At 45.5% G+C, this 24035-nt stretch overlaps 1 protein-coding gene across 1 annotated transcript in view; it reads left to right on the top strand.

Annotated features, from left to right (window-relative positions):
- LOC109883185 (sodium-dependent lysophosphatidylcholine symporter 1-B) overlaps positions 1-22644 on the top strand; it is a 37147-nt gene extending 14503 nt beyond the window's left edge. The window contains exons 4-14 of the mRNA XM_031789093.1: positions 9029-9152; positions 9407-9485; positions 10219-10412; positions 10614-10704; positions 11668-11786; positions 12554-12637; positions 17962-18045; positions 18406-18518; positions 18903-19046; positions 19731-19907; positions 20141-22644. Of these exons, the coding sequence (XP_031644953.1) occupies positions 9029-9152; positions 9407-9485; positions 10219-10412; positions 10614-10704; positions 11668-11786; positions 12554-12637; positions 17962-18045; positions 18406-18518; positions 18903-19046; positions 19731-19907; positions 20141-20195 (1264 nt within the window). The 3' untranslated portion in view covers positions 20196-22644. The remainder of the gene's footprint in view (positions 1-9028; positions 9153-9406; positions 9486-10218; positions 10413-10613; positions 10705-11667; positions 11787-12553; positions 12638-17961; positions 18046-18405; positions 18519-18902; positions 19047-19730; positions 19908-20140) is intronic.
- The last annotated feature ends 1391 nt before the right edge of the window (positions 22645-24035 follow it).

The raw sequence follows: 24035 nt of genomic DNA, 5'->3' as shown, positions 1-24035 counted from the left end.
ACACCACTGCACACATGCAGGGGTAAGCAACAGGTGTGTAACCCCCTGGTCCCGGGGGTTCTGTCTGAGACGTTGAACCCACCGAGGAACCCGAGTCATGTAGACCGATTTTTAAAAGATGCAGTGGAATTCAGTGACTCTGGTCGGGCAGGATGCAGCTTGATCAAATCTGTTTCCTTCATCTCTCTCTCTCTCTGGCATTCTTATTCTAAACTATTCTGAGGGGAAAGAAGAAGGAGGAAGATTGAAGTTCAGTCTGACGACCCTAGCTAGTTGTTGAGAGGATCTGTCTCATACTTTAACTGGGAGGAGAGGAGAGGGGCTGTGTTTTGAGGGTAGATGAGTGACTAATATAGTCAATCGAGTGTTTTGGTTCAGAACAGATGTGGATCTAGATGAGATGTGATCTAGGGGCTGGGAGGAAAAGGGGAAAGCGGGGGGAGTGGCGCGCTCTACACTTCAGTGTTTTTTTTTTTTTTAGGAGGGGGGAGTATAGGGGTGCTCTGATTGGCTGAAACTGGTGGTGTGTTGTGGGCTGGACCAATAAGAGGCGTCTGTGTAGCATTTTTTAAAGGGAAGCTGAGGAATCTGAAGGTGTTACTGCAGTTCAAGAGAAAAGGGCTGAAGGCATGAAGCCCGGGTCAGGGTTCTAGTGTAAGGCTGCTGCGGCTGAACGACGAGGCCGAGCGACGCTTCCCAGAGTGCTCCACGTCTAGATTTTACTATAGGAGTAGTAGCCCATAGCTTTATACACAGCCTATACACTTAGTTCAGATTGTATACACCATTTCCTAACACCTAATAATAGGTTTTAATAACAAGGCCTTGACTGCTGTGTCAAAGAGCACACAGTCTTTTTAGTTTACTGATTTCAGCACTGTTTAAGAGTCTCGGGTTTCACAACTCGGTGACTTCAACATCTTGACTGTTGTCAACATTACCAGGAATTCCATTCTGGTTTTACTGAGATGACCCCCTTTTAAGCTTTCAGAAGCCGTATGTCCACTTATCCTGACAGCTATGTTTAGTAGAAAGGATTTGGGCATTTAATCGATCTAATAAGTGTGTGTGTACACAGTTACTGAGAATAGGTATGACGAATTTCTTGTAGACCAGACGTTGATCTCTTTACCCACATTGTATGTAAACATCAACATTCATTCAACAAGCCTCATTCAAAATGAGTTGAACCTTTTTGCCTTTTATTATGATTAGCATACAAGGTGTTTGCTGCCACGGTCTTCTCATTGTCTCAGCCTTTTAGTCCCTATATATCACAGTGTCTTCTCATTGTCTCAGCCTTTTAGTCCCTATATATCACAGTGTCTTCTCATTGTCTCAGCCTTTTAGTCCCTATATATCACAGTGGTCTTCTCATTGTCTCAGCCTTTTAGTCCCTATATATCACAGTGTCTTCTCATTGTCTCAGCCTTTTAGTCCCTATATATCACAGTGTCTTCTCATTGTCTCAGCCTTTTAGTCCCTATATATCACAGTGGCTTCTCATTGTCTCAGCCTTTTAGTCCCTATATATCACAGTGTCTTCTCATTGTCTCAGCCTTTTAGTCCCTATATATCACAGTGGCTTCTCATTGTCTCAGCCTTTAGTCCCTATATATCACAGTGTCTTCTCATTGTCTCAGCCTTTTAGTCCCTATATATCACAGTGTCTTCTTATTGTCTCAGCCTTTTAGTCCCTATATATCACAGTGGCTTCTTATTGTCTCAGCCTTTTAGTCCCTATATATCACAGTGTCTTCTCATTGTCTCAGCCTTTTAGTCCCTATATATCACAGTGGTCTTCTCATTGTCTCAGCCTTTTAGTCCCTATATATCACAGTGGTCTTCTCATTGTCTCAGCCTTTTAGTCCCTATATATCACAGTGTCTTCTTATTGTCTCAGCCTTTTAGTCCCTATATATCACAGTGGCTTCTCATTGTCTCAGCCTTTTAGTCCCTATATATCACAGTGGTCTTCTCATTGTCTCAGCCTTTTAGTCCCTATATATCACAGTGGCTTCTCATTGTCTCAGCCTTTTAGTCCCTATATATCACAGTGGCTTCTCATTGTCTCAGCCTTTTAGTCCCTATATATCACAGTGGCTTCTCATTGTCTCAGCCTTTTAGTCCCTATATATCACAGTGGTCTTCTCATTGTCTCAGCCTTTTAGTCCCTATATATCACAGTGGTCTTCTCATTGTCTCAGCCTTTTAGTCCCTATATATCACAGTGTCTTCTTATTGTCTCAGCCTTTTAGTCCCTATATATCACAGTGGCTTCTCATTGTCTCAGCCTTTTAGTCCCTATATATCACAGTGGCTTCTCATTGTCTCAGCCTTTTAGTCCCTATATATCACAGTGGCTTCTCATTGTCTCAGCCTTTTAGTCCCTATATATCACAGTGGCTTCTCATTGTCTCAGCCTTTTAGTCCCTATATATCACAGTGGCTTCTCATTGTCTCCGCCTTTTAGTCCCTATATATCACAGTGGCTTCTCATTGTCTCAGCCTTTTAGTCCCTATATATCACAGTGGCTTCTCATTGTCTCAGCCTTTTAGTCCCTATATATCACAGTGGTCTTCTCATTGTCTCAGCCTTTTAGTCCCTATATATCACAGTGGTCTTCTCATTGTCTCAGCCTTTTAGTCCCTATATATCACAGTGGCTTCTCATTGTCTCAGCCTTTTAGTCCCTATATATCACAGTGGCTTCTCATTGTCTCAGCCTTTTAGTCCCTATATATCACAGTGGCTTCTCATTGTCTCAGCCTTTTAGTCCCTATATATCAGTGTCAAGGCATATGAACTAACAGGTTACAGAACAAACACAATTATCACATCACACCGGTTGTGAAATGGCTTTTTTCTTTCTTTCCTGGTTTGGCTTCCCCGGTGATATTACCCACGCACCACTGCTGCTTTGATGTGGCGCAGAGATTGGCTGAACCAGGCTCCTGACTGGTCGTTTATGGTGGGTTGGTCACACCACTCCCTGAATGTAACCAAGCATCTGCTCTGCTATCATAATTACAGGTCATAAAAGTCCTTGTTTTCATATCATCACCATCTCTGCTTCGTTCAATGAGTTTAACCCCTTCCTTTTTTAAATTACGATTTAGCATGTCGCTACAAGTGTTTGCTAAGCAATCTCCTAATAGTTACTTGACTTTAAATAAGTTTAACTCTGACCCCCCCCCTCAGTCACTGGGGACTATTTTAGCAGAGGGGAGGAAGTCATTTGACTCCTGGGTGTCTGTCATATGCTTCTGGTTTATAGGCTCAGTTCTACTGTGAGATGGGTAGGCTATGGTAGTCGGCTTTGCAGTTGGCACCGGATCCAGACTTTTTTTTTTTAACCTTTTTTTTATTTTTTTTATGTCCACCTCCAGATTGGTGTTGCTTTAATTTGGAAGACACATGGGGTATAGGCCGGGCACTCAGGCTGATTGGACATTTTTTTTTTTTCTTCTTCAGGCAAACCAGAATTGGGAGCTGAAGCTTTCATAAAAGAACACCGTTGTGTGAAAGTGAAGTCTGTTAATTAACAGCAGTTCAGAACTGGCAGATGGTCTCATGGCCCCAACTGACCCTTTAAAAAAAAAATATATATATATATCTCAGAATTTCACAATGTTCAGAAACTCCGATTTTCATACACTAGATATTTTAATACATTTATTTTTTTTGTCCTTAATTTGGATAATAAAGATGCAGCATTTAGTCAATGGACTAAAATAAACATTTTACAGGCAGATCTTAAACAGGACTTTGGCGATCAATGAACGCTATCTCACCGGCGAACGCCGGCCCTGTCTCAGTATTTGTAGCCCATATATCTGATGCTGCCTGGTCAAAAAGAGTGGCATTGTTGCCACTCGTGACATTGAATGCAAGGGAAGCCAGTGAGCATTTGGCCTCCCGTGATAATAAAAATAAATGAATAGCCAATCAGTGTTGAGTTAAACTGAATGAGCTCTGCTGTGAATGGTCCAGGCCCACCAAAGAAAGTGTCAAGGGAAGATGATTTGTAGCTACATGTCGTAGGATAAATGTTAACTAGCTAACGTTGTCCATGAATGGAAGTTAGGTAGCCTAGCATGCATTTTAGCCAGGTAGCCTAGCATGCATTTTAGCCAGGTAGCCTAGCATGCATTTTAGCCAGGTAGCCTAGCATGCATTTTAGCCAGGTAGCCTAGCATGCATTTTAGCCAGGTAGCCTAGCATGCATTTTAGCCAGGTAGCCTAGCATGCAGTTTAGCCAGGTAGCCTAGCATGCATTTTAGCCAGGTAGCCTAAGACAACTGAAAGTGTGTACTGTATAACTGTTCAGGCAACACTAAAGAGGATAGCTTTGGCGTTTCTCAACAAGTAGGGTGAGTCAACATGTTTTACACACACACACACAGACACAGACACACAGAAATCAGTACCATTGACAGCCACATCCTATTTATTTTATGTTGATTGGACTGAAATAGTTGTTGGTTTCTTTTTAGATGATTTCAGATGTTGGAACGACTTGTGGTAACGCTCCATGGTTCTAAATGAGTAGTTTAATAGTCTAAAAGACATGTGGAAAACATTTTAACGTGCTTGGTCGTATAACTGTTAGTTACAATATATTTTGTAGACTTCACAGGACAAATGTTAGCTCTACAGTTTTTTGTAATGAAACAAAGGTGTGGTTGAATTTATTCTGTGGTGTCTTTTTAGTCCCTAATATATCAGTGTCTTCTCATTGTCTCGTCCTTTAGGCCTATATATCACTGTCTTCTTATTGTCTCAGCCTTTTAGTCCCTATATATCACAGTGTTAAGGCATATGAACTAACAGGTTATAGAGAGCAAACAACACATTCTTTCCTGGGTTGGCTTCCCCAGAGATCTTTTACCCAGTGCTGCTTTGATGTGGCACAGAGAGCGGAGAAAGGCTAAAGCTCCCGGTGAGGATTTGTGTAAAAGTACATTCCTGGTGGGTTGTGGTCACGCCACTCCTTAAATGTAAACCACCATCTGCTCTGTGTCCCGGAGACAACACCACCCTGACACACACTCCCTCCGCCCGCCCCTAATCACATAACACGCATGTGTTGGTGGGGTGTACTCTCACTCTCTCTTCACCAGTTCTGTACTGTACCCATTATGGGTGGCTGCGTCTGTTGTCTTAAGTACCTTCCTTTCTTGGGTATTTTATCCATTCCCAGGTACTGATCTGAAATACTGACTCTGTACCGGTACCCCCCTGTATATAGCCTCCACATTGACTCTGTACCGGTACCCCCTGTATATAGCCTCCACATTGACTCTGTACCGGTACCCCCCTGTATATAGCCTCCACATTAACTCTGTACCGGTACCCCCCTGTATATAGCCTCCACATTGACTCTGTACCGGTACCCCCCTGTATATAGCCTCCACATTGACTCTGTACCGGTACCCCCCTGTATATAGCCTCCACATTGACTCTGTACTGGTACCACCTGTATATAGCCTCCACATTGACTCTGTACCGGTACCCCCTGTATATAGCCTCCACATTGACTCTGTACCGGTACCCCCTGTATATAGCCTCCACATTGACTCTGTACCGTAACACCCTGTATATAGCCTCCACATTGACTCTGTACTGTAATACCCTGTATATAGCCTCCACATTGACTCTGTACCGGTACCCCCTGTATATAGCCTCCACATTGACTCTGTACCGGTACCCCCCTGTATATAGCCTCCACATTGACTCTGTACCGGTACCCCCTGTGTATATAGCCTCCACATTGACTCTGTACCGGTACCCCCTGTATATAGCCTCCACATTGACTCTGTACTGGTACCACCTGTATATAGCCTCCACATTGACTCTGTACCATAACACCCTGTATATGGCCTCCACATGGACTCTACCGTAATACCCTGTATATAGCCTCCACATTGACTCTGTACCGGTACCCCCCTGTATATAGCCTCCACATTGACTCTGTACCGGTACCCCCTGTGTATATAGCCTCCACATTGACTCTGTACCGGTACCCCCTGTGTATATAGCCTCCACATTGACTCTGTACTGGTACCACCTGTATATAGCCTCCACATTGACTCTGTACCGTAATACCCTGTATATAGCCTCCACATGGACTCTGTACCATAACACCCTGTATATGGCCTCCACATGGACTCTACCGTAATACCCTGTATATAGCCTCCACATTGACTCTGTACCATAACACCCTGTATATTGACTCTGTACCATAACACCCTGTATATAGCCTCCACATGGACTCTGTACCATAACACCCTGTATATGGCCTCCACATGGACTCTACCGTAATACCCTGTATATAGCCTCCACATTGACTCTGTACCGTAATACCCTGTATATAGCCTCCACATTGACTCTGTACCGTAATACCCTGTATATTGCCTCCACATTGACTCTGTACCGTAATACCCTGTATATAGCCTCCACATGGACTCTGTACCATAACACCCTGTATATAGCCTCCACATTGACTCTGTACCGTAATACCCTGTATATAGCCTCCACATTGACTCTACCGTAATACCCTGTATATAGCCTCCACATTGACTCTGTACCGTAATACCCCCTGTATATAGCCTCCACATTGACTCTGTACCGTAATACCCTATATATAGCCTCCACATTGACTCTGTACCGTAATACCCTGTATATGGCCTCCACATGGACTCTACCGTAATACCCTGTATATAGCCTCCACATTGACTCTACCGTAATACCCTGTGTATATAGCCTCCACATTGACTCTGTACCGGTACCCCCTGTATATAGCCTCCACATTGACTCTGTACCGTAATACCCTGTATATAGCCTCCACATTTACTCTGTACCGTAATACCCTGTATATAGCCTAGCTATTGTTGGTTAAGGGCTTTTTAAGTAAGCAGTTCACTGTAAGGTCTGTTGGACCTGTTGTAGGTAACGACCACTAGGTCCCATTAGGAAAGGCAGCTGCCCAGTGATTTTAGGAGACAACTCTACTGTGGATGTGAAAGTAGGTCCCAAAATAAGTTTGAGCCAATCCAAGTTCAGTTTTAGTGTCACATGCACACTTTCTTGCTCTAATCCCCGACAATGCACTAATCAATGCACTAATCAATGTACTAAAAATAACGTCAACTTTTTTTGGTGTTTTTCCACCTGTTAAGTTTAAAAGAGAAAAAAAATGTGTTAGTGCTTTTAGTGATTTTTTAAAGAAAAGGAGACAAGACGAGGAAACATTTTTGGGGACTTTTTGGTCGTTTTTGGTACACCCACTTAGGGCATCTCCAACAGGCTGAACCTGAAGTAGCCAAACAAATCTGAAATCTGAAGGAATGTTTCATGGTTTTATTTTTGGGGGGTGTCCTAATCCGCCGTGCCGGACTGTTGTCATCAACACTGGGTTGAGGTTGTACATGATGGCGTATTGTGTTCCCATATGTGATTTCCTGTCCGTGCGTGATTTTGAGATCGTGGCTTCCACCGTATCCTCTTTAGCCAATCAATGACCGGATATGATGCAAGCGTTTCCTGCTCGGGGAAACCTAACTCCATTGGACAGATGTATACACACACACTCCACACCCCTCTCTCTTGTTCTGTTGGAGCGTGTCGATCAGGCCACAGGAAGTCCATAACTGGGACAGGAAGTTACACACAGACATTCCTCCGTTCTCACTGAGTGACGCATTACTCAGGGATGACATCACCGTGGTCTGGAGTGCCAAGGGAAAGTGTGGCCCATGAGGAGGGGAGGGCGGGGGGGGGGAAAGAGTGTCTGAGGATCTGTCTGTAGCACGAGAGGAGAGGGGGGGGGGAAGTGTCTGAGGATCTGTCTGTAGCACGAGAGAAGAGGTGGGGGAGTATATGAGGATCTGTCTGTAGCACGAGAGAAGAGGTGGGGGAGTATATGAGGATCAGTCTGTAGCACGAGAGGAGAGGGGGGGGGGGAGTGTCTGAGGATCTGTCTGTAGCACGAGAGGAGGGGGGGGGGGGGGGGGGGGGGTTGGTGTAGGGGAGTATCTGAGTGGACATGAGAGGGGGAGGTGAGGGAGAATGTAGAAGGGTGTGTCCATGGAGAATATAGGAACATCTCCTAATTTATGTCTGACACACTTCTCACACAGCCCTTTCATAACACATGATGTTTAAAGTGAGGAAATACATCTCTGGCAGTGGTGAAGGACGGAGTTGAGTGACAGCTGATGGTTTCTAAGGACCTGTAGGAATGCCTTCCCCTCGTTTTTTAATGTATTTACATTTACCCTTTTATTTTAACGAGGCAAGTCGGTTAACAACAAATAGTTATTTTACAATGACGGCCTAGTAACAGTGGGTTAACTGCCTTGTTCAGGGGGCAGAAGGACAGATTTTTACCTTGTCAGCTTAGGGATTCGATCCAGCAACCTTCGCGATCTAACCACTAGGCTACCTGCCGCCCCCTTGTGTACTAGTGGGGAATAACAGACAGAATTAGGTGCAGTTCAGAAGTCTGACATGGCTTCCTCTCCTTGTCTGTCCTTGTCTCCAATATCAGATCAGTGGAGGTGAAGTGTCTCGACTATTGAAACGGACCCGTTCTTAAAGCTAGGCCTATATCAGTTCTAATGGAGGAGACGAGGGGACGTGTCTCTAGACTATTGAAACGGACCCGTTCTTAAAGCTAGGCCTATATCAGTTCTAATGGAGGAGACGAGGTGACGTGTCTCTAGACTATTGAAACGGACCCGTTCTCATCGAGGTGCATTTTTGCTTCCAGAAGAATGAGGTGTCCAACACTTGGTATCACACTTCTTGGATGCAGATTTCTGCTCTGTAATCCTCGCTTGGCTTTAGTGAATCCTTCGAGAGATGGTTTATTTACTAACCCAGAGGCTGAATGCTGTTGACCCACTGTGAGCGCTACAGCTAATTCATCGTTAGATAATGGCTGTCCTCGTCACACACTGGTTACTGCTCTGTGACGATGTGAGACTCCGACTGACTTGACCTCTGTCTCTCTCCATCCCTGTAGGATCCTGTTCTCCACTCCTCTAGCCGTGGTCAGTTACTTCCTCATCTGGTATGTTCCTGTGATTGAGAATGGGAAGGTCATCTGGTACCTGGTCTTCTACTGCCTCTTCCAGACCCTTCAGACAGTGAGTACTGTAGTCTACTGGCTACAACACCATACTGGTAGAGCAGCGGTTGGGGACATTCACTCACACACCAGACGGCCTACAAGAGCTGGACCAGATGTATAGAACAATACAATCATCAGTAAAAAAATAAATTATAATTAGGATACATGTTAATGTCACATGTCTGTCTGTGTCTCTGTCTCTCTGTCTCTCTGTCTCTCTGTCTCTGTCTCTTTCTCTCTCTCTCTGTCTCTCTCTCTGTCTCTCTCCAGTGTTTCCATGTGCCCTACTCGGCTCTCACCATGTTCATCAGTGAAGATCAGAAGGAGAGGGACTCTGCCACTGCTTACAGTAAGTCCCCTCATGCATGGACACTTACCTCACTCACTACCTAGACACTACTTAGTATACATGACCAAATAGTGTACTTCATACTAGGTAGTAGTAGTGATGGGCACTGATATATGGACAATCTGTTTCCCATTATCAGCAGCATTTATATCATCAGGTTCATTAAATAACACTACAGCTGTGTGCATTCATTGTTAAGGCTCTGTGAAGGCTCTGTGAAGGCCAGACAACTGTTGATTGGTGGCCCACTGGGTGTGAATCCTCTGGGAGCCTAAGCCTGTCTAACCAGTGTGACTATGATGACAAACCCCATCGGCAGGCTATTCAGTATGTTAAGTTGAGTCCGAGAGTTGTCCCTACAGGAACGTGTGTTAACAGCTAGGATAAACCGTTACGATACGCTCATATCGCCATCAACCAGTACTGCATTGAATTATCGATAGTGGTGTTTGCCGTTGGTAACTTAGTCTGTGCATTTGGATATTAGGACCCAATCAACTTAATCAATAATACACAGTATAAACGTATAATATATGCAGTTTTAGAATATTATATTATCTAAAGCGACTTAAGCCATGCATGCATCGATGTTTACGTTATGGGTGGTTCTGGGAATGAAGCCCACTATCCTGGTGTTTTTACAGGCACCGGTGCTCTACCAATGTTTGGACAAAATTGAAAGCTGATCATTGGTTGGTTTGTGTCATCTGTATGCTCCTCTCGTCCCAATCAGGAATGACGGTGGAGGTTCTGGGTACTGTGATTGGCACAGCCGTCCAGGGTCAGATTGTGGGCATGGCCAACCCACCCTGTATCCCCGTAGCCCCCGGCGACAATATAACAACAGAGGGCCTGAACTCCTCCCTGCTGCTGGGACAGGAAGTTAACACCACGGTCATCTCTCCCGGTATCACCCTGGACCAGACGGTACACCGACCGTAGCCTCCCATCTCGTCTACACACTTGTATCTTCATGAAGATAACTTGAGCTCACAAATACAGATCGTTTTACACATATATATATATATATATATACACACGATAAAGCCAGTATATGTTCGTTATACCAGACGTACTGTCGTAGGTTACTATAGTCTACTGACCTGTTGTCTCTCTCCTCGATCACAGAAAACAGCCTACATGATAGCTTCCGGCGCCATCTGTTCCATCTACGTGCTCTGTGCCGTGGTGCTGTTCTTCGGAGTCAAAGAGAAGAAAGGTAAAAAGGCAGGATCACCATTTTGTTTTATTTTAAATCTACCATCCCTCAACACATCCCTGTTGATATTTCAGCGGTATTATGGGTTCACTTTGGGTCATTTAATTTCAATGTACCTATTGGATAATGTGGATGTTTTTTCATTGAGCTCTGCAGTGTGGTGCTGATGCAGTACGCTGTTACTGTCTCGTATGATTATGGGCCTTGGTGGCTTGATGCTCTTAACAGCTGATCTGAGGGTTTACTAGGAAACGTACTCTAAGGTGCAGCAGGTGGCCTGGTGGCTAGAGGCTGCGGGGTGGTTAGAGGCTGCGGGGGTGGCCTGGTGGTTAGAGGCTGCGGGGGTGGTTAGAGGCTGCGGGGGTGGTTAGAGGCTGCGGGGGTGGCCTGGTGGTTAGAGGCTGCGGGGGTGGCCTGGCGGTTAGAGGCGGGATGGTTAGAGCATTGGGCCAGTAACCCGAAAGGTTGCTGGATTGAAAGGTAAAAATCTGTCCTTCTGCTCCTGAACAAGGCAGTTAACCCACTGTTCCCAGGCCAGTTAACCCACTGTTCCCAGGCCAGTTAACCCACTGTTCCCAGGCCAGTTAACCCACTGTTCCCAGGCCAGTTAACCCACTGTTCCCAGGCCAGTTAACCCACTGTTCCCAGGCCAGTTAACCCACTGTTCCCAGGCCAGTTAACCCACTGTTCCCAGGCCAGTTAACCCACTGTTCCCAGGCCAGTTAACCCACTGTTCCCAGGCCAGTTAACCCACTGTTCCCAGGCCAGTTAACCCACTGTTCCCAGGCCAGTTAACCCACTGTTCCCAGGCCAGTTAACCCACTGTTCCCAGGCCAGTTAACCCACTGTTCCCAGGCCAGTTAACCCACAGACTTAAAGTTGAAACACATTTGACCAAATTATTAGGTTAATTTTTATATTATAACGGTCTCTGTCGGTCTCTCTCTCTCCCTCTCGCTATAGAGTCGTCTCGCCCTCGGTCAGAGCTCATGTCGTTCTGGCAGGGTATTGGGCTGGTGATGGGTCATGGACCTTACGTCAGGCTGGTGATGGGCTTCCTCTTCACCTCATTGGCCTTCATGGTGACTACACAGGGGACACTTGTTTAGGCAATACTCACACTTTTGCCCTCTGCATTTGCATGTCTACGTACACCTACTACAACACAACCCTACCCCCCTCCCCCCTATGCGACAACCCCCCCCCCTCCCCCCTATGCGACAACCCCCCCCCTCCCCCCTATGCGACAACCCCCCCCTCCCCCTATGCGACAACCCCCCCCCCCCCCCCCCCCCCCCCCATGCGACAACACCCCCCCCCCCCCCCCCCCTACGCGACAACACCCCCCCCCCCCCCCTATGCTACAAGCCCCCCCCCCATTTATTTACAGGTCAGTGATGCATATAACCCAATTATCAATGTTCCAGGTCCACACAGCTCTCTAACGACCGCTGACACCTAGTGTTCACAATATACACATGTCTTTAATGGTGAGTGATGACACGCGTCACGCTTTGCAGTGTGTCATGTGGGGTTTTGATAGTATGCCAGTCTCTGACCCATAACCACCTCATCACCTACAATAAAAACTTAACCCAACCGTAAGCTAACCTTCAGCGTGGCCTCATGTTAGGCTGTCTGCCACCGTTCTGCTCCTTTTTAGACTGTGTGTAGTCTGTTTATTTATGTGGTCTCTGGGCTAAGCCTGCCTGTCATGTTAAAGTTGAGTGTCCAGGCAGCGAGCGCTTGGCTCCTGTGTGTGTGTGTGTGTGTGTGTGTGTGTCGGGGCCAGTCTAACTGAGCGTGTCTGTGTTTCTGTCTCTCTCTCTCTCTCTCTCTCTCGCTGCAGCTCCTGGAAGGGAACTTTGCTCTGTTCTGCTGCTACACTCTGGGCTTTAGGAACGACTTCCAGAACATTCTCCTGGTCATCATGGTGAGGACACACAGTGGCAATGTCCTTTATGTTTTGATACAGACGGATTGAGACTCTTTTCCCACATCATTCACTGACCTCTCTATTGTTACTGTAACCTTGACTGGACCACTGGAGACAGGAGGTTTCTATACAAAACAGCTGTGTCTCTCTGTGTCTCTCTCTCTCTCTGTCTCTCAGGAGGTAGTCTATACAAAACAGCTGTGTCTCTCTCTCTGTCTCTCTGTCTCTCTGTCTCTCTGTCTCTCTGTCTCTCTCTCTCTCTGTCTCTCAGGAGGTTGTCTATACAAAACAGCTGTGTGTCTCTCTCTCTCCGTCTCTCTCTGGTAGCCAGTCAGTGAGGGCTAATGACTTGTAGCTGCTATTATTGTGTTCACTTTCACTGGTCTGAATACCAGCCTGTTCCCACACAGACGTTTACCACTGCTATGAAAGTCGCTCTCTGTCCCCCCCCCTCCCCCGACATCCTTATTTATCCCTCTCTTCTGTCATATGATTAAAAGGACTTAATGACATCTTTATCCTAACAGGAATGCAGTTGGTACGTGTGACAGTCAGCCTGACACATGACCTTACAGCAGCACAGTAGGCCTGTGAACTCTGGGGGGGGGGGGGGGGGGGCACTCAGTGCTAATTCTCTAATTAAATAAATAAAAGGGATGAAGTGGACCTGTCTTAATGTCCTTTACCTTTATGTAAAGTCTTAATTAACTCCTAAAAGGTCCTTCAATTATGGTTTTATTGAGTTAACGCCTGAGGCACATACTTTGAAGTGGAGCGTAGGCACAGCGCTAGGATCAGTTTACCCTCTCCTAATCCTTACCTTTACCATTAGGCACAGCGCTAGGATCAGTTTATCCTCTCCTAATCCTTACCTTTACCATTAGGCACAGCGCTAGGATCAGTTTACCCTCTCCTAATCCTTACCTTTACCATTAGGCACAGCGCTAGGATCAGTTTACCCTCTCCTAATTCTTACCTTTACCATTAGGCACAGCGCTAGGATCAGTTTACCCTCTCCTAATCCTTACCTTTACCATTAGGCACAGCGCTAGGATCAGTTTACCCTCTCCTAATCCTTACCTTTACCATTAGGCACAGCGCTAGGATCAGTTTACCCTCCCCTAATCCTTACCTTTACCATTAGGCACAGCGCTAGGATCAGTTTACCCTCTCCTTACCATTAGGCACAGCGCTAGGATCAGTTTACACTCTCCTAATCCTTACCTTTACCATTAGGCACAGCGCTAGGATCAGTTTACCCTCTCCTAATCCTTACCTTTACCATTAGGCACAGCGCTAGGATCAGTTTACACTCTCCTAATCCTTACCTTTACCATTAGGCACAGCGCTAGGATCAGTTTACCCTCCCCTAATCCTTACCTTTACCATTAGGCACAGGTCTAGGATCAGTTTACCCTCCCCTAATCCTTACCACTAGGCACAGGTCTAGGATCAGTTTACCCTCTCCTAATCCTTACCTTTACCATTAGGCACAGGTCTAGGATCAGTTTACCCTCCCCTAATCCTTACCACTAGGCACAGGTCTAGGATCAGTTTACCCTCCCCTAATCCTTACCACTAGGCACAGGTCTAGGATCAGTTTACCCTCCCCTAATCCTTACCACTAGGCACAGGTCTAGGATCAGTTTACCCTCCCCTAATCCTTACCACTAGGCACAGGTCTAGGATCAGTTTACCCTCTCCTAATCCTTACCTTTACCATTAGGCACAGCGCTAGGATCAGTTTACCCTCTCCTAATCCTTACCTTTACCATTAGGCACAGCGCTAGGATCAGTTTACCCTCTCCTAATCCTTACCTTTACCATTAGGCACAGGTCTAGGATCAGTTTACCCTCCCCTAATCCTTACCACTAGGCACAGGTCTAGGATCAGTTTACCCTCCCCTAATCCTTACCACTAGGCACAGGTCTAGGATCAGTTTACCCTCCCCTAATCCTTACCACTAAGCACAGGTCTAGGATCAGTTTACCCTCCCCTAATCCTTACCTTTACCACTAGGCACAGGTCTAGGATCAGTTTACCCTCTCCTAATCCTTACCTTTACCATTAGGCACAGGTCAGTTTACCCTCTCCTAATCCTTACCTTTACCATTAGGCACAGGTCAGTTTACCCTCTCCTAATCCTTACCTTTACCACTAGGCACAGGTCTAGGATCAGTTTACCCTCTCCTAATCCTTACCTTTACCACTAGGCACAGGTCTAGGATCAGTTTACCCTCTCCTAATCCTTACCATTAGAGACACACTAAACTGACTTTAGAGCAGCTTTATTCTATATTCACCCCTTCGAAGGCCATTGAGGGTTCTTAACCTGTTTTCTTCATTCTGAAGCTCAATGTTATTCAGCACTGCAGCCTTTCAGCACATCTCTCTGGCCTTTCACCGCGTCTCTCTGGCCTTTCAGTGTGTCTCTCTGGCCTTTCACCGCGTCTCTCTGGCCTTTCACCGCGTCTCTCTGGCCTTTCAGTGCGTCTCTCTGGCCTTTCAGCGCGTCTCTCTGGCCTTTCAGCACATCTCTCTGGCCTTTCACCGCGTCTCTCTGGCCTTTCAGCGCGTCTCTCTGGCCTTTCAGCGCGTCTCTCTGGCCTTTCAGCGCGTCTCTCTGGCCTTTCAGCGCGTCTCTCTGGCCTTTCAGCGCGTCTCTCTGGCCTTTCAGCGCGTCTCTCTGGCCTTTCAGCGCGTCTCTCTGGCCTCAGCGCGTCTCTCTGGCCTCCCTAATGGTGTCACTCCAGGTGGCTTGGCTCTTCTCTGGTCAAGGGCACAGTCTTCATTGCTACACTGTTTGGTAATAGTGTAACTCCAATAGGGTTGCCAGATTGGTCTGGGTAGAGGGAACACGGACGGATTGGGGTTAAACAAACGAGACCTTGTCCCCAATGCAGAGGAAGTTGGTTCATGAGTAGGGTAGCCTAGTGGTTAGAGGGGGGAGGCAGGTAGCCTAGTGGTTAGAGGGGGGAGGCAGGTAGCCTAGTGGTTAGAGGGGGGAGGCAGGTAGCCTAGTGGTTAGAGGGGGGAGGCAGGTAGCCTAGTGGTTAGAGGGGGGAGGCAGGTAGCCTAGTGGTTAGAGGGGGGAGGCAGGTAGCCTAGTGGTTAGAGGGGGGAGGCAGGTAGCCTAGTGGTTAGAGGGGGGAGGCAGGTAGCCTAGTGGTTAGAGGGGGGAGGCAGGTAGCCTAGTGGTTAGAGGGGGGAGGCAGGTAGCCTAGTGGTTAGAGGGGGAGGCAGGTAGCCTAGTGGTTAGAGGGGGGGGGGGGCAGGTAGCCTAGTGGTTAGAGGGGGGGGGGGGGCAGGTAGCCTAGTGGTTAGAGTGTGGGACTAGTAACAGGAAGGTTGCAAGTTCAAATCCCTGAGCTGACAAGGTACAAATCTGTCGTTCTGCCCCTGAACAAGGCAGTTAACCCACTGTCCCTAGGCTGTCATTGTAAATAAGAATTTGTTCTTAACTGACTTGCCTGGTTAAATAAAGGTTCAATAAATAAATACAATTTTTAAAAATCCAGATTTTTATATAGTGCACTGTGTCTCTGGTCAAAAGTAGTGCACTATGTAGGGAGTAGGGTGACTCTCTTTGTTGTGAATCTACTGTAGCCAATAGTTTTCCTAGTTGCCTTTGTGGGAAGTGGTCATGCTGCTATTTGGAGTGGTGAGCGTAGACAGGACAGCAGTAGCCTGTTGGGTTCAGAACATGTGACTCTATTTACTCTGAAATATACATTTTGTTGTTGTTGTAGACACTGAAAAGGTTTAATGCTGGAAGGACTCGAAGGGGCAGTGGTGTGCAGACAGTTCAAGGGAAGCTAGATGCAGGTGACCTTGGTGTGACCTTGGCGTGGTATCGCCAGGTGACCTACCGTGGTGCGGTATCGCCAGGTGACCTACCTTGGCGCGGTAGCGCCAAGTAGCAGACCAAACATCTGTGGAGATGTTTAGCTGATGCAGTCCACCCACAGGTGATGCATTAGAAAGGTGACAAAGACAAAAAGCCTGATGACTGAAAGACACAGATTGACTGAGTGTGTTGCATTTTACTAGAGCAGGTTTAGGGAGATGCTCCTTGGCACTATTAAAGCCTAGAGCACTAATACTGTGACGTTTTGAAAATAATAATCCATTTTTAGTGTAAGAGCTGTCTTGAAAAGACCCCCGGGGGTTTCAGCCTGTTTTGGTGGGATGGAGTTTTGGCCTTCCATGGTGACCAGGCGGTAAATTGGTTAATAGACCAATCAGAAAGCATTCTGAACCCCTCTGCCAATGACGGCTATTCTTCAGTTTTCCCCCTCCCTACTCAGACCACACCCACACAGTCCTAGCAACAACAAAAAAATGTTTTGTTAATTTAGTTTATTTTTGACCGTTTTAAATTGAAAACAGTCACAGTAAGGTATTTAATTGTTACCCACAAATGATTTGATTTTGAGGTTTAAAAACAGCTGAATTTGACCTTAACTTAATTTGGAATGTTTTGGGAAGCAGTTTTTGCATTTTGTAAAATGTAAAACATTAAGAAGACTGGTTAGTGTTTAGGATTTACAAGACTGAACTGCTGCTTTTTGTTTGGGGAGTGTTTGGGGGAGTGTTTGAGTCTTCCTCGACAGATGTTCCAAAGACCGAACATTCCACAACGTTGCATCCCAAATAGCACCCTATTCCCTAATACAATACACAGTGGGGCAAAAAAGTATTTAGTCAGCCACCAATTGTGCAAGTTCTCCCACTTAAAGGGATGAGAGAGGCCTGTAATTTTCATCATAGGGACACTTCAACTATGACAGACAAAATGAGAAATCCAGAAAATCACATTATTTATTTGCAAATTATGGTGGAAAATAAGTATTTGGTCACCTACAAACAAGCAAGATTTCTGGCTCTCACAGACGTGCAACTTCTTCTTTTAAGAGGCTCCTCTGTCCTCCACTCGTTACCTGTATTAATGGCACCTGTTTGAACTTGTTATCAGTATAAAAGACACCTGTCCACAACCTTTTCTGGATTAGTTTTTTCTCATTTTGTCTGTCATAGTTGACGTGTACCTATGATAAATTACAGGCCTCCTCTTTTTAAGTGGGAGAACTTGCACAATTGGTGGCTGACTAAATACTTTTTTTGCCCCACTATGTTCAGTGGTCAAAAGTAGTGCCCTACATGGGAGAATAGGGTTACGTTTGTCTTTACACGTTGGCAAAAGAAGAAATGGACTGGAACCCCGGCTAGTTCAAAGCAGGAAAAAAGGACATCTCAAAGATGGACACAACTATTTCTATATGATGTGTTTTGACTGAAAACAACACACCTCTTTTTCCAGCTCGCTGCGATGCTCACCATACCTTTCTGGCAGTGGTTCCTCACCAAGTTTGGCAAGAAGAACGCCGTGTACATCGGCACCTCGGTAAGACTACGCAGAATGATCGCACAGCACCATGCCATAGTCCAGGGTTTACCAATCTCGGTCCTGGGGACTCTCCTCCCCTCCCTGGTTTCTGCTCTAACCTTGCACAGCTGATTTTTAATTTTTAAAATTTTTATTTTAAAAATTTTATTTTCTCATCAAGCGTTGATTTTTGAATCAGCTGTGTTGTGCTCGGGCAAAAAAACAAAACCTACCACCCAGGTGGGGGGCCCCGGGACCAGAGTTTGGCGAAACCCCCTGCCTTAATCCATGGAGACATGCTTTTTATTGGACCAGGGTCTCTGAGTTTATAATGATGAAGGTGGTGTTTGTAATACGGTGTTTCTGTCCTGTCTACAGTCTGTGATCCCCTTCATGATCCTGGTGGTGTGTGTGAAGAGTAATCTCATCATTACCTACATGGTGTCGTTCGCTGCCGGGGTCGGAGTCGCTGCTGCCTTCCTGTTGCCGTGGTGAGTTGGAGTTTTTCCTCTTACCATACCGACCCTCTGGCTGTCATCTCCTCCTCTCCGGTTATGTTTCCAACCCCTACACTCTTGTGTGTCTAGTGTTTGGTTGTTGGTGGATGTCTCGGTCTGTCTCTAGGTCCATGTTGCCAGACGTGGTGAATGTTACTGACTCTCTGTCTCTGTTTCTAGGTCCATGTTGTCAGATGTGGTGGATGTTACTGACTCTCTGTCTCTGTTTCTAGGTCCATATTGCCAGACATGGTAGATGTCTGTCTCTCTGTTTCTAGGTCCATGTTGCCAGGTGTGGAGGATATTACTGACTCTCTGTCTCTAGGTCCATGTTGCCAGATGTGGAGGATGTTACTGACTCTCTGTCTCTGTCTCTAGGTCCATGCTGCCAGATGTGGTAGATGACTTCCAGGTCCAGAACCCAGACTCTCGGGGTCACGAAGCCATCTTTTATTCCTTCTATGTCTTCTTCACCAAGTTTGCCTCTGGAATCTCTCTGGGGATCTCCACTCTCAGCTTGGAGTAAGTTTACCACACACACACACACACACACACACAGGAAGGAAAACACACTGGCCCCTGTTGTACTGTACATAGGTAAATGTTGTTGGTGTGAGGATAAGCCAAATCCTACAGTCTCCACATGATTCCCCTGGCTCTCACATCCACTCCATATGATTCCCCTGGCTCTCCCATCACTCCATATGATTCCTCTGGCCTGGCTCTCACATTCACTCCATATGATTCCTCTGGCTCTCACATCCACTCCATATGATTCCCCTGGCTCTCACATCCACTCCATAGATTCCTCTGGCCTGGCTCTCCCATCCACTCCATATGATTCCTCTGGCCTGGCTCTCCCATCCACTCCATATGATTCCTCTGGCCTGGCTCTCACATCCACTCCATATGATTCCTCTGGCCTGGCTCTCACATCCACTCCATATGATTCCTCTGGCTCTCACATCCACTCCATATGATTCCTCTGGCTCTCACATCCACTCCATATGATTCCTCTGGCTCTCACATCCACTCCATATGATTCCCCTGGCTCTCACATCCACTCCATATGATTCCCCTGGCTCTCACATCTAAATTAGTAGTGTGTGTATGTCACATTAACCTCTTTGTTAGCGTGTTGATCAGTCATGAGGTTACATTAATTTGTACTATCAACCGTGTGTGTGTGTGTGTGTGTGTGTGTAGTTTTGCAGGGTATATGACTCGAGGTTGCACCCAGCCTGAGAACGTGGATATAACCCTGAAGGTTCTGGTCTCCGCGGCGCCCATAGGACTCATTCTGATTGGCCTGGTCTTATTCCGCTCTTATCCAATCGACGAAGAGAGGAGGCAGTGCAACAGGAAGCTTCTTCAGGAGCAACGGTAAGACTGGCGTGTCTGGCTTGGGAACTCGGGGGGCCTCGTACCCCAAGCATTTCCTGTATATCGGAAAGGATTGGATAGATGTATGATCTGGAAACGATGCCGAATTCCGCTCCTTGACATGCCTCATACCCAGGCTACTCAAAGTACATTTAGTTGTGAACTGTTCAGATATTTTATGGACTGCTTGTATGTGCCATGTCTAACACCTGGTCTCTGTTCTGTTCTCACAGGGAAAATGAAGTCGACTCAGAAACAGACTCCACAGAACTGACCAACATGGTGTAGATTCTAGAACACTCATGGACCACTGGAGTGACACGGTTGCTTGCACCGGGGTGGGGCTGACGAGGGCTGGACCTATCACGACGGAGATACTGCTTTACCATCCAATCACACTGCTGCTCACGTGTCTCAGAGCACGTGTCGTCATGACGATGTGCCATGGCAAGGAATCCTAAAAAGGAGTGACCTTCCTGGTTCAATTCCCAGCCCACTTAAGCTGTGACAAACTCAGAAATAGTTTTGGGTGCAGTCTCAAAAGGCAACCGATTTCAAAGTGCGAGACTCAATAGACTACTGTAAAACACAGCCTTTAGTTGTTGTCCATGAATGTTGCACAAAACCTTAATGTGATGTGTACCATTTTTGTGTGTGTGTGTGTATTTTGCCAATGTTGAATATTTCTGTCTTAACTTAATCTAGCGTGGGTACTAGTTTCAAAAGCCCAAGACTTTTTAGAACAATCTACTACTCCCCCCCCCCCCCCCCCCCTCAAGTGTGAAACCTGAGCGACCATCTTTCTATGGTGAAGATGACCGTCAACAAAATGGCCCAATGGTTTGCTTTTTTTTTTCCTTCTCGGTTTACATTTCGGTTAAAAAGGTTTTTAAAAAAACAACAACAAAAGCCAGACTAATTATTTTGGTAGAGAGAGATATAGAACATTTCTACAACACGTGTTTCTACAGACTTTAGTTTGGTACAGTCATGTACAAAACAAGTCAGAACCCTATCTAGCATTGAAAGATTCACAATGTGATTTTTGTCGGGTTTTTTGTTGTTGAAAGGTTTAAGACCTTGTCTACTATTTGACACTACGATGGAGTTCTCTTGTCATGGATTCCTTTTTGTGTTTTACAATGTTTCCTTCCTCACGTTTCATTGGCTCATTCAACAGGGGTGAGCCAGGATGCCAAGGGGAGGGACCTACCTGAATTTGTCCAATAGTAACTCCTTTTGTTGCAAAACATTTTAGCTACGGTGTGCACCAATTTTTTTAAATTTATTTTACCTTTATTTAACCAGGCAAGTCAGTTAAGAACACATTCTTATTTTCAATGACGGCCTGGGAACAGTGGGTTAACTGCCTGTTCAGGGGCAGAACAACAGATTTGTACCTTGTCAGCTCGGGGGTTTGAACTCGCAACCTTCCGGTTACTAGTCCAATGCTCTAACCACTAGGCTACGCTGCCGCCCCAATGAATACACCCAAGTAATGCCGAGATGAGATTTGGTCCCAACTGCAACACTGTAGGTAAAAGATGTTTCAAAAACACTAGTTCTTAGTCTCACCATTAAACCAGAACCACTATAGCACAATAATTGTTAACCAAACTATTTGACACAGTCTGTACAATCTATCATGTATTTAAGTTTGTTTTTTTACAGCTAGTCATTAACTTAGTGTTGGGCAAACCCATAACGACAGCTAGTACTAATCTAGAAAGATTAAAGTATATGAGTAAAAATGTATTTGTCTGATTTAAGAGAAGTCCTTTTCAGGTTGCTGTTGCGTTCTGAATGTTCTCAACTTTGTGTATTATATTATCAAAACCTGTTCATTTTTACAATCCATTTTATTTAAAAACAACAACATTGAATTCTCAACCTTGTCTCTTTACGAAGGACATGTCTTTTTAAAGACGAGGGAAGAATACAAAAGTCAAAGTATTGGAAAATGGAGTGAAGTCTTGAGTTTAATGTATTGAAAGTGTCTACCATGTCACGTATCTAAATTGACCTGGGGAGAGGAGGGGAGGGGGGGGGGGGGGAGGGGGGGGGGGAGAAAGATATTTATAACAGTACTGTGGACAAGATAATCCTACATTTCATGTCATATTATACACAAACACACAGTGAATACACGTTGAGCAGTGCCTTCAACCGTTATGAAAGGGAAGTCCTGTTGGATGTCTCTCGTGGTCAAGTTCTGGTCTAATGCACTTGGGGGTGTATTCATTACTGTTGCAAAAAAAAAATGTTCTGAATATGGAAGCGAATGGAATGAAACGGAGGGATCTGCCTGGATCTGTAACTGAATACTCCCCCAGAGTTGGCGGACATCTTGAGAGCCGGAAGAGGGAGAAAGGTGACAAATCCAGCTTCAGTCACCAGATCCCCCACCCCACCCCACCCACCTCACCCACATTCTTATCTGATCAGTCTCCTACAAATGGGAAAACGTGTCATTTTCTATTGATTGGATTGGAGATGGAGAGGCAGTGATAGCCAAATGTTTCAGCTCTGATCCAAATGGGAATATCACTATAGATCACAGACACAGAGAGCTCAGACCACACCCTGTATAAAACGCTGCCTCCTGTGCATAATGTAAATATTCAATGTGAGTAAAAGTTTGAAATATCTTTGTTGACAGAAACTGTTGTGAACTGGTATTCATTGATGTACTTATTTAAAGAGTTGTTACATTGAATAAATACTAATTCAGACAGTATTGTGCTTTTGTGGGAATTCATTCTTTTAAAATTATATATATATTTTTTTTACAAACTTCATATACTCAGTCCTAGCCAGAGATGTAGCACATCAGTAACGATAAACGGGCATACACAGACTACCATACGGTTCTGAAATCTACATGTAGGTTTACCACTGGCTACATGAGGTGCTCCATCCACAGTTGAGTTGAGCAGCACTGTCATACTATACATTGTGATACCAGGTTTCATATTCAACCCCTTTCTGTACATCTGGTGCAGTGGGAGAAATCTACCGGTCTCAATCCCAAACTTGGAACACTTTTATTTTGAAGGGTCCCAAATGGACACAGTGTGAGTTGCAGTTTAACAGTGCATCTCTAAAATAGTCACGTGGGGCATTTCCCTTCTTCCACCTGGACAGTCAAAAGGACTAATGGGGGGGGAAAAGAGAAGCAGAGGAGAGAGAGAGAGAGAGAGGGAGGAAGAGGGTGAGCTCGAGTCGGTTAAAAATTGCAGAAAAAAGGGAGATGGTTTGTTAATTAAAGAAGACTGGTAGAAAGTGTAAGCAGAGTGAGTGTCACGTTCTGAACATCGTTCGTATGTGTTTTCCTTGTTTTAGTGTTGGTCAGGACGTGAGCTGGGTGGGCATTCTATGTTGTGTGTCTGGTTTGTCTATTTCTATGTTTGGCCTGATATGGTTCTCAATCAGAGGCAGGTGTTAGTCATTGTCTCTGATTGGGAACCATATTTAGGTAGCCTGTTTTGTGTTGGGTTTTGTGGGTGATTGTTCATGTCTCTGTTTGCACCAGATAGGACTGTTTAGGTTTTCACACATTTATTGTTTTGTTAGTTATTTCATATATAGTTCCTTTATTAAAGAACATGAATAACCACCACATTTTGGTCTGCTTCTCCTTCACCACAGGAAAACCCTTACAGTGAGTTGAAGATGGGAGGAGAAATGGAAGTGAATGAAGGCGAAGTATCGGAGATGTGAAGTTGTGTAAAGTACTTAATAAGTAAAAGTACTTTTGGGCGGGGTCTCTGTACTTTACTATTTATATTCTTCACAACTTGTATTTTTACTTCACTACAGTCCTAAAGAAAATAATATATGTTTTACACTATACATTTTCCCTGATACCCAAAAGTACTCATTACATTTTAATTGCTTAACAGGACAGGAAAGTCATCTTACCCCTACTGCCTCTGATCTGGCAGACTCACTAAACGGAGAACATCCCTGGTCATCCCTATTGCCTCTGATCTGGAGGACTCACTAAACAGAGAACATCCCTGGTCATCCCTATTGCCTCTGATCTGGAGGACTCACTAAACAGAGAACATCCCTGGTCATCCCTATTGCCTCTGATCTGGAGGACTCACTAAACAGAGAACATCCCTG

Source organism: Oncorhynchus kisutch, linkage group LG14 (assembly GCF_002021735.2).
Source record: "Oncorhynchus kisutch isolate 150728-3 linkage group LG14, Okis_V2, whole genome shotgun sequence".
NCBI lineage: Eukaryota > Metazoa > Chordata > Actinopteri > Salmoniformes > Salmonidae > Oncorhynchus > Oncorhynchus kisutch.
Note: the sequence above shows the minus strand (reverse complement) of the source record. Positions and strands in the feature narration are given on the sequence as shown.